Source organism: Sphaerodactylus townsendi, linkage group LG13 (assembly GCF_021028975.2).
Source record: "Sphaerodactylus townsendi isolate TG3544 linkage group LG13, MPM_Stown_v2.3, whole genome shotgun sequence".
NCBI classification, from domain to species: Eukaryota; Metazoa; Chordata; class Lepidosauria; order Squamata; family Sphaerodactylidae; genus Sphaerodactylus; species Sphaerodactylus townsendi.
In genome coordinates, this window is record NC_059437.1 from 38,175,494 (window position 1) to 38,185,862 (window position 10,369).

Genomic DNA, 10,369 nt, shown 5'->3' on the forward strand with positions numbered 1-10,369 from the left:
TTCTTATGTTCTTATGTGGGGTTTGCTCTTCCTTCGTTGCAGTAACTACAACGATACCCTGCAGTAATTTCTTCCAATTTATGTTCACTGTCTTGTCGACCCTGATTGGGTGGACAGGTGGTATTAAAATGTTTCAAATAAATAAATGCATAAAAGCAGTACTTTTGCATACAGGGCTCTGTATGACCTGTGAAGGCTGAGGTAAGGTGTGTCAAAAGCGAATGAAATGCTTCAAATTTAGCGAGGACGTATTCATTTCATGTGTTTCTGAACTTGTTTAAAAGGAGTTTCTGGCAAAAGGGGTCACACGGGCTCAAGCATATACCCTTGCTAATACCCTGCTTGAGTTCAAAGCTTTAAACTATGTATTTGTGATAAATAAAGAAATATTGCTTTTTCAATATATATAATTAAGAATGAAATATGGGTTTATATGTAGTCCTATAGCTTAGTATGTGGCTTTTTCAGTATCTATATATGTATATCATTTAAGCATGAAATATGGATTTATATGTATCCCTATAATCTAGCATGTTAGGGGCAAATTGTATTTTTCTTTCTTGCTTTATGAAAAGCTAAATAGACTAATGTTAGGAGGTCAAACGGGCAGAGTGGGTTGTGCAGTAGGAAACGTCAAACCGCATAGCCAGCTTATCTAGTAGGTATATCGGAAAAATGAACAAAGAAGTCGCAAGACATGTTAACCACAAAAGTATAGAAAACACGTCTTAGACTAGTAGAGCAGAAGCTGTGCACTGGGGAAGGGGGTGTGAAGGGAGTTTTGAGTGGGTGCTAGAAAAGAACAAAGGTGACCTTTCCAACAGACAGATAGAAGAGGTAATAAGTGGAAAGTTGAGAACAATTCTTGGAAGTGGAAGGCCAAATAGGGGACAGAGACAATGTCTGTAATTGGACCATGCCTTAGTCTGTAAACCCTTGGCCCTCCCAATGGGAGTCAAGGGGAGGGAGAACGCCCACTCATCTGAAGGGAATATATGCATGATGTTTGTGACTGATAGGTGCGCCTCTCTCTGTTGACAGACGCCCGTTGCTTGCAAGAAACGTATCTTAAATAAACTTTGCTGATTCTTCACCAAGCTTTGCCCAAATTCTTTAAAGGTCTTAGACATGTGTTTCTGACATATTGAATCCAGGTAAGATGGGCGTAGCCTATTAAGGGAGACTGGCAGCTGCCATCCAAGGTGCACTTACCTGGAAGTAAGAACAACTGTATTAATCAGAGCTCGCTTCTGAACAAATAGGCAGAGGATCGGTCTGCTAGTGGTGTAGCGAGTTTGATAGCTGCAGCACACAATTGAAACCCTGGACGCTCCTTGTTTTCAAAACATGTCCCTGCAAATGCAGAAAAACAGACTCTGAATCCAAGCAGCTTTTCAGTGTGGTAGAACAATCTGATGCCCAAATTCTAAAGAGCTCCACTATCGTAAAATACCCTGTCTTTTGTAGTGCTTAGTCTTAAAAATAAACAAGGAAGAAAACTAAATTGCCTCCTGCTCTCCTTTTGTGTAGGTTGGGTAGAGTGCCTTCTGCTCTGCCTTTTGCGTAGGTTGGATAGATTGCTTGCAGAAATGGATTATGCCATGAAATCTCTGGGCTTTCTCTCCCCACGATCTCTTTCCAGGTATGTTCTTGTGTTCCTTTGTTCTCATGTATTAGTTCCAGGAATTTAAGGAAGAGATGATTTGTTCCTGGTTGTAAATGCCAGGGTTTGTAGTACATGGCTCCTGCTATGCCTACAAAGGTACATGCTGTCTTGCTTAGTTACTAATGATACCCCTTGCTGGGGTTGTGGCAAAGATGGAGGCAAGATGGTTTTAATTAAATGTGATTGTCCAAAGGCTCCGTCAAGTCTCTGTCACTGGCTGACAAGAATCAGTTTTGGGGGTTGCTTCTGCTTCAAAGGCTAGAACTGCGTCCCATAAAAATGACAAGACTTCAGTATTTTCCCTCACCCAACATCACAAGAGAGCTGGCAGCTATTACATTGGTCTTTGAAACTTCTTGCGGCTGGGAAAAGTAAGGAGTGCCCACTGTGGTATCTTTGCCCAAGAAGGAAGGAAGGACATCCGATAAGAAAAAGCTCCAGTTATTGAAGGCCAGAGCTGAAGGTGGCACAATAGCATCACTAGGCAGGGGAAGTATGTCTGCTCCCCATCCATCAGTGCCTGCAGCATGTGGCAAATCTTGTCTACCATCTACAGCCCAGAGGTGTCAAACTCATTTGTTATGAGGGCCAGATATGATATAAATGTGACTTAGGCCAGGCCTTGGGAGAGGGGAGGCTGCCTCAACTGGCTCACATTGGCACCAGGGGCGGGGGGGGGGGGCGCTGCGTCAGCTGGCAACTCCACTGTAGACTCATCAGCCCATATCAGCACTGGTGGGGGAGGCTTCCTATGCCCACATCTACATGGGAGGGTGGCTCTCTGGGTCAAATTGGGAGCAAAGGGGCTGGCTGTCTGGCCTCTTGAGCCTCCAGGGGACTCACCAGCCAACAGCAGCACTGGGGGAGGTGTAGGCACTGGTGGGCAGTGGTGGCATGACAGGACCATCAGGAGGGGGTGGGTAGGTGCCTGGACTGGCAGGCCTGAAGTGGGCTCACCTGACCGGATCAGAAGCAGGGTAGGGGGGAGTTGCCTCTGCTAGCTCATGGGCCTGAAAAGCCCCCTCAAGAGGCCAGATCCATGTCTGACACCCCTAAGCTATGCTATGATGTGTGTATGCTGGTGGGTAGGAAAGACTGAGGTTTCAGAGGTGTTGGCTAATTTCATGACCTTCTAGTTAATCTGTAAATTCAGCCTTCTTTCGTGGCTCTTCTACAGTGGGGTTGTGATTTCAGTTGGGGATGCAATGGGGGTAAAGTTGGGGATGCAATGGGGGTAAATATTAGCAACAGTATTAATTACGTCTTATTACAACAAATGCTCATTCTTGTAGAGAGCTGGTCAGACAACAGGATGGGAGGAAAATGGGCTCAATGATAGGCACAAAAACTGAAAAAATGCTAGACAAATAGAAGTAATTAACCCTGAGGGCTGTTTCTGTTCTGACCAAAGAAAGTTCCCTTTACTCCCACATCGAGGAAGCTGGCTAGGGCAGAAAGGGAGCTAGCAGAAATAATGTCTGTGCTTTTGATGCCTCAGGTGTGTGTCTGCTGGTTCCACCTCCATGACACCAAAGCAGTGGACCATGCCAGCTTCTCAAGCCCGGCCTTATCGTGTAAACAACTGGGACCGCACCGTACGCAAGGGAATCATGGCAGAGAGCTTGAAGGACCTGCTTGAGAAGGTGAGTGTGGGGAGCCCAAAGGTGAATGTGGGGAGCCCAGCATCTGAGGCAGGTATTGTGCTTCTCTGCCATATATTTACATTGTATTTATCTGCTTTCCTGTTCTTGCTGAGAGTCTAGTTGAATTACAACGGGAGAGCCAGTGTGGGTTAGTGGTTACAGTGTTGACATAGGATCTGTGAGACCCAGATTTAAAACTGTACTATGCCAGGGAACAGAGGTGTAAGTCCCTCCCTGCCCTTGCATGCCACCCCTCACCCCCTCCTCTCACTCCTTCCCCTCCCTTGCATGCCACCCCTCCCCTTCCCCTCCCTCCCCTAAGGTGGGTGGTCCAGGTCCCTAACCCTAACCCCTTCCCTCCCCTTTCCTCCCTTGCATGCCCCTTCCCCCTCCCCTCACTCCTCTACGGTGGGGATGTGGCGAGGGCGGTCCAGGGACGTTCTGGGGGGGCGGGATGGGGCGTTCCGGGGTGGGACAGGGGGCGGAGGATGCACCAGTGCACCGGGCGCTTTCCCCCTCTTGCTACGCCTCTGCCAGGGAAGCTGGCTGGGTGACCTTGCGGCGGTGACATCGTCTCAGCCTCTCATGGGGTTGTTGTGAGGATAAAGTGGAGCAGGGGAGAAGGTTTTAAGTCTCTTTGGGTCCCTGTTGGGAAGGAAGGTCGGATACAAAGGAAGCAAAATGAAATTAGGAAAAACACAAACAGTGCAATAAAGAAACCGTGAACAATAGAACAGCGTTGCAAAATTTAGAAAACACAGTACAAACAAAATAATGCATACAATGAACAGTGCAATAAGGGACAACATGCAGATTGTATTTATACTGATTTTTACAGGGTGGTCCCTGGAGGTGGGGGAAGATGACTATTAAGTCCCTTAAACCTGCAGTGTAGCTTTATCCCATAGTCCTCTAGCTATTCGTAACCTGAACATGACCTGTTTGGGGGGTGGGGTAGAGCAGTGCAGCCAGGTGAAGCAATCTTTAGAAGATGGGTCAGTGCCTAGGTAAGCCTGGGCTTTTGGCTGTCAAGAGGCTGTCTGATGCATCCATGGGGCAAGAGCTAATAAGGACAGTTCTCTTCTGTAGCTATATCTGGGCAGCATAGAACTGAGCTTCAGTTTAGCACAAGCTGAAAAAGCAGAAATAATGCCCGCATAAGCTACTGCTACTGTGTTTCTCCGAAAATAAGACAGTGTCTTAGATTAATTTTTGCTCCCAAAGATGCACTATGTCTTATTTTCAGGGGATGTCTTATTTTTCTGCTCCACAGCTGCATGCTCTGGTGTTCTGTTCGACGGGCATGCTTCCAAACAAAAACTTTGCTACGTCTTACTTTCAGGGGATGTTTTATATTTAGCACTTCAGCAAAATCCTACTATGTCTTATTCTCAGGAGATGTCTTATTTTCGGAGAAACAGGGCACCTCCTGTCTCCTGTGGTTTCTGGGTACCCTATGCTGAAAAGAGACACTCTAGAGTTAGAGGGCACAAGAGCCACCTGGGGCCTCATGCTTTTTCAGACACTGCTGAATGGTGGTGCTGAGCATGATGTTCCTTGCACTCCTCTGTATGCGATAGCATATCCCTTGTGGGAAGAATGCTGTTCACAAATTCTGGCAACCAGACCAGCTGCTAAAACTGACCTGGCTACCTTCCTGAATAGGTGGCAGTACTGTCTAGTCATCCCTTGTCTAGTGTTCCTGTGTTCTTGCAGGTGCATCTTGCGTTGTCAGTGGTGGGAACCATCACCCTGGTCCTAGATGAAGATGGTACCATTGTTGAAACCGAGGAGTTCTTCCAAACGCTGCAGGAAGGCACGGTGTTCCTGGTGCTGACCAAAGGACAATTGTGGCACCCAGTGAAGGTGAGCAACGGCACTGGCCAGTTTTTAGTTGGCATTGTTGCTTCTATTACATTTGGAAGTGTTCAGTCAGGAAAGGCTTCTAGGTTCAATAGCACCTGCATCTCAACAGTGACCACCCTAATATTCCTGATCTCCTCCAGAAAGGAACAGCTGTCCTTTCCCATGGACTTAGCAGCCCTTGGAAGGCTTATAAAGAATGGTGGCATTCTCCTTGCAACTAGGAGGAAGGGGAAAACTAATTTAGCGCATGAAATATCTGAGAATCTGCTTGGAGATGGCATGTGGCTCCCAAGCTTCTGGGATCAGTGTAGGCAGAACATGCTGGAAAGCTTAGCTGCTGGGAGGGAGAAATGCAGTAGAGGATCAGGCACTGAAGAACTGCAAACTTTAAGGAAACAACCTGAGCATCTCCATAAATCCCAACTCTGCAGCATGGTGGCAGAAGTCGGCAACGCAAGCTAGAAATGTGAATTTGGCTGGTTAGCTCAGAACCTGCATGCCGAGTTTGCAAAGAGGGCTGGAGATGAGTCTCTGTAAGCATCTATTGACCAATGAATTGCTGAGCGTAATTTGATGGTGCCCCGCTTGCGTTTCTTAGGTAGTGAGGTTTTGGTACTTTCGGGCACTGGAGGAAATGTGAGGTTACAAAGCTATTGATTGTAAAAGCACTATATAAACGAAAGATGGGTGTTGCAGGTTAATGCCACTGTGCTGTCTTACAACCTTTCCTACCAACCATAAAACGTCGCAGAGCATGCCCTTAATTCTTGGACCAACTAAAGTTCTAGTTTGTCAATTAAACTTGCATCTGTACTCTCAAGGTAAGTTTAGGACATACATTCATGCACTGGCTCCTTTAGGCTCTGCTGTGCCAACAATCAGAGCCTCTTGAGTGCTGAGTTATAAATCTGTCATTGAAGCAACACAAACCTTGATAAAGTTGTCACTATGTGCCCACTCACATGCTCCTGTCTGCACAGGCTGCAGGCTACCAGCTTGGCCTGTCTCGCAAACCTTGCCACAGGCATGATGTGGCTCGTGTGACCATTGACCTCTACAAGACCAATCCAGAGGACTTCATTGGCTGCCTGAACTTCAAAGCCACCCTGTACGGTGCATATACCATCTCCTATGACATGCGCTGCTATGGTGCCAAGAGGCTCATAAAGTAAGTGTCAAACAATCCATTCAGTGCTAGCTTGAGAGGGTGGAGGCCATTGGAGGGCAGAGAGGTGAAGAATGCCTAGGCTCATTGTTTGCTTATTGAGTGGGAGCATCTATGCCAACCTTGGGCACATGCTTCTCCAGTGGGTATGCCATACCCGGCCGCTTGCCAGTGTTGTAGTACCCATGGAACTGGGGCACAGCAAGCTCCTAAGGAGGAAGGTTGGGGCCTGGAGGGATGAGCTGTAGATTGAGAACACCAGTTCTAGACCTCCATGTCTTCTGAGTCAAGATGGACCACTAAATATGGTGGCCCAAATTTCTACTGGCCCAGATCTTGCCCAGAGGGCTTCTGCACAAGCGTCAAAAACAGTTATATTCTAGAGAAGGTTTAAATATTGCCTGACCTCTGCAGGCTCATACAATGGCTCCCACTGATATGCGGCATCAGTCTTCCTAGCAGCACAAGTTGCTGGTATGAAAGAAGGCAATGACTTCGTTTTGGTTGTGAGCTGCCTTGAGCAAATTTGAGAGGCCGCCTGCAGATGCCCTCAATAAATCTGAGGAATATCCTGTACTGTGTTCCAACTGTCGTTTGCAAGATATGCTAAATGGCGGCTCTTTTCCAGCACTGGGTATTCTGAAGAATAGTGCTTCCGTACATAGAGGTTCCACTTTGACTGTGAAGGCTTATACATGAATGACAGATATTGGTTCAATTGGCAATTTAGATAGCGACAGACAGCTGAGCTAGTGGACAACATCTGATGGCCATGTTGCATACATATTACATAACAAATGCTCAGGGTTTTTTTCGTTGTCCCTAACATATCAATTTAGCTTAAGCAGGTGACTCCGAATTTGAGCACTAGGGATGCCAGCCTTCCAGTGGGAGCTGAAGACCCCTCCACAATTACAGCCTAACTCCAGACAACAGAGCACAATTCTCCTAGAGAAAATGGATTCTTTAGAGCACAGGTATCAAAGTCGTGGCCCTCCAGATGTTATGGACTACAGTTCCCATCATCCCCTGCCAGCATGATGCTGGCAGTGGATGATGGGAACTGTAGTCCATGACATCTGGAGGGCTGCAACTTTGACACCTGTGCTTTAGAGGACCCTGTCCGCTCCAGGCACCATCCCCAAATTTCCAGGAGTTTCCCAACCTGGATCTGGCAACTCTCCCCTTCCCCCGTGCATCTTCTGCCAGTGACCCCGGGGTGGGGAGACCTGGCAACGCTATCTACCAGCAAGATTGGGTTGTGGGGCTTCAGTTATTGTACTAAATTAAGAACGGTGCCAGCTTATTCCACTGTTGCTGATGATCTGATGTTTCGTTCCCTCCCAGGGAAGCCCTACGGTGGACGCTCGTCACCATGCAAGCCACGGGCCACGTCCTCATTGGCAGTTCCTGCTACGTGCTGCAGCTGCTGGATGCCACCGAGGAAGAAAAGAGAGGCAGTGAAGATCTCCCCTTGGTTCTGCGCAAGTTCTGCCAACTTCCTGCCCAGAAGATGTTGCAGTGAGGGCACTGCTGTCTGGACCCTTATACAGATCACAGGCTGGCTTTTTCCTGTTTCCTCCTCCCAAGAGCTCTATGGCTTGGCACTATCACGTGTGCGGTCCCAAAGCCAGCTGGGGGAACTCAAGCCCTTGCACATTTCGTCCCTCACTTGTTCAAAACTTTCCCTGTCTTACCCTTTATTCTGGTCATCCTGCATATGTGACACAGCACGTCTTTTGTTGGTGTGTAATGGTGCTCAAGATTGCAAGAGGAGTTGATCTGCACTTTCTGGCAGAGGCTGAAGTTAAAATTCTGGGCTTCAGCACCTTCACTTGCCCAGCTACACAGGGAGGGACCCTTCAGCCTGGTTCATGGAACTACACATCTTGCAAGAAGCCAATGCTGCGGGTTGGCCCAGGTCACTTAGCTGTATTACAGTCCTAGCTTGGTTTGTTTTAGCGTTGCCTGCTGACCGTTTCTCCTATTTGTTTACAGACAATAACGCCATGTATGTAGCTGTATTAAAGTTTGTGTCGTTTTCTTATAGCCTGTGTTTGCTGCCTTGCTTTCTTCTTCAGTTGGCTTCCCCTGCTGGCCACTGGCTAGGACTGCCCCCGGCTGCAGGGTCTGTTTTGCGCCAGGCAACCGTCATTGAAGCAGCTTCTTTTGACCACATGAGGAAGACAAACTGTAACTGTTAGCTGAAAGGCTGGAGAAAGAAGGAGAAATTAAGAATGGTGCCAGCTTATTCCACTGTTTCTTGATGATCTGATGTTTCGTTCCCTTCCAGGGAAGCCCTACAGTGGTCACTCTGGTAGCTCTTATATTACAGGAGAAACATCAGTGGTGGGATTCAGCTGGTTCGCACCACTTTGGCAGAACCAGTTGTTAAAACGGTGCTGGTAAACAACCATTTGATAAATTATTTAAATCCCACTGCTGGAACCGGTTGTTACATTATTTGAATCCCACCACTGAGAAACATGTATGGTGGAAGGAAGTGTGCCCCCAAGTTAAGGCTGCCAACCTCTGTTGCACTTGGTGATGTGGCAGCCAAGAAAGCCAATGCAGTTCTGGGCTGTATCAGGAGGAGTATAGTGTCAAGATCGAGGGATGTAATTGTACCTCTCTATTCTGCATTGGTTGGACCTCACCTGGAATATTGTGTGCGGTTCTGGGCACCACAATTCAAGAAGGATATTGACAAGCTGGAACGGGTCCAGAGGAGGGCAACCAAAATGGTAAAATGTCTGGAGTCCATGCCCTACGCGGAGAGACTTAGGGAGCTGGGTATGCCTAGCTTGGTGAAGAGAAGGTTAAGAGGTGGCATGATAGCCATGTTTAGATATTTGAAGGGATGTCATGTTGAAGCCAATGCTGTGAGCAAGCTTGTTTTCTGCTGCTCCAGAGACTAGGACCAGGAGTCATGGGTTCAAGGTGAAGGAAAAGAGATTCCCCCTAAACATCAAGAAAAACTTCCTGACAGAAAGGACTGATTGACAGCGGTTGGTGGAGTTTTCTTCTTCAGAGGTTTTTAAAGAGAGGCTGGATGGCCATCTGTCAGGAGTGCTTTGATTGTGTGTTCCTACACTGCAGGGGGTTGGACTTGTTGGCCCTTGGGGTCTCTTCCAACTCTACGATTCTATGATCTCCCACTATTACAACTGATTTTCAGATGACCCAGATGACCACTGAGGGACTCTATAGCTGCTGAAATTCCTCCCCCTCTCAAACTCTGCCGTCCTCCAGACTCCACTGCCAAAATCTTCAGGTATTTCCCAACCTGGAGCTGTCAATCCTACTCCCAGCTAAGAAGGCAGGATTAAACTATGCTTCCTTAAACAATCTCTCCTCCCGCTCCCCAGGAAATTGAAACAGCACGCGCTGTTTCTATCTAGAGAGGAGTTTCCTCCTGTTCTGTTCTCCAGCTTAGGCGGTAGGGAACCTCCAGTGTTTTCCAGATAGCTCAGGAATTAGCATACTCCCATCAGTCTTCACCAGCATGGCCAATTGGCCATGCTGACAGAGGCTGATGGGAATTGTAGTTCCTGAACATCTGGAGAGCCGCAGGTTCCCTACCCCTGGTTTAGAGTCATTTCTCATTGGGCTGCTCTTTAATGGCAGGGAAATGCAAACTTACCAAAAGGAGCTGTACATTACAAATAGGGGAACGAGCAGGGAGAAAGGATTGTCAATATCTGTTCTTTTGGATTTAGCCATGTGATTGCCAAGAACAGGAGTTAACGGACTTGAAATGGCGAGGACCGTTCAGAATGAAAAAGAAATAAAAATCCTGAAATTGCAAGAGCAATTTAGAGTCTGCTGTTTTGATCATGTAAGCGTTTGTACTTTGTTTTCCACAACACTGAGGGTTGTGAGTCGCATTCAGAAATGAAGTCAGTGTCGTTTACTGGCAGACAAGTGGGGTTAGTTCACCTCTTTCATGGCTGTGAGGTAGGCAGGTGTCAGGGACACACTGGGTGGGGGAGACCTTTTTTTTAAAAAACAGTGAAAGGCTACTGAAAT

At 47.4% G+C, this 10,369-nt stretch overlaps 1 protein-coding gene across 1 annotated transcript; it reads left to right on the top strand.

The window, feature by feature from the left end:
• Positions 1-1,573: 1,573 nt before the first annotated feature.
• LOC125443074 (cell death activator CIDE-3-like) lies at positions 1,574-8,349 on the top strand. The gene is made up of 5 exons (XM_048514954.1): positions 1,574-1,642; positions 3,165-3,309; positions 5,026-5,175; positions 6,156-6,343; positions 7,688-8,349. Exons 1-5 carry the CDS (start codon positions 1,590-1,592, stop codon positions 7,863-7,865), a joined length of 714 nt encoding a protein of 237 aa, XP_048370911.1. The 5' UTR covers positions 1,574-1,589; the 3' UTR covers positions 7,866-8,349.
• Positions 8,350-10,369: the final 2,020 nt, after the last annotated feature.

Bases quoted from the DNA above. Each gene is read 5' to 3' on its own strand.
- LOC125443074 (XM_048514954.1), top strand. From the start codon at position 1,590: ATGGATTATGCCATGAAATCTCTGGGCTTTCTCTCCCCACGATCTCTT. The intron at 3,310-5,025 runs GTGAGTGTGGGG...GTGTTCTTGCAG, and splicing joins TGAAGGACCTGCTTGAGAAG to GTGCATCTTGCGTTGTCAGT. The intron at 5,176-6,155 runs GTGAGCAACGGC...CTGTCTGCACAG, and splicing joins AATTGTGGCACCCAGTGAAG to GCTGCAGGCTACCAGCTTGG.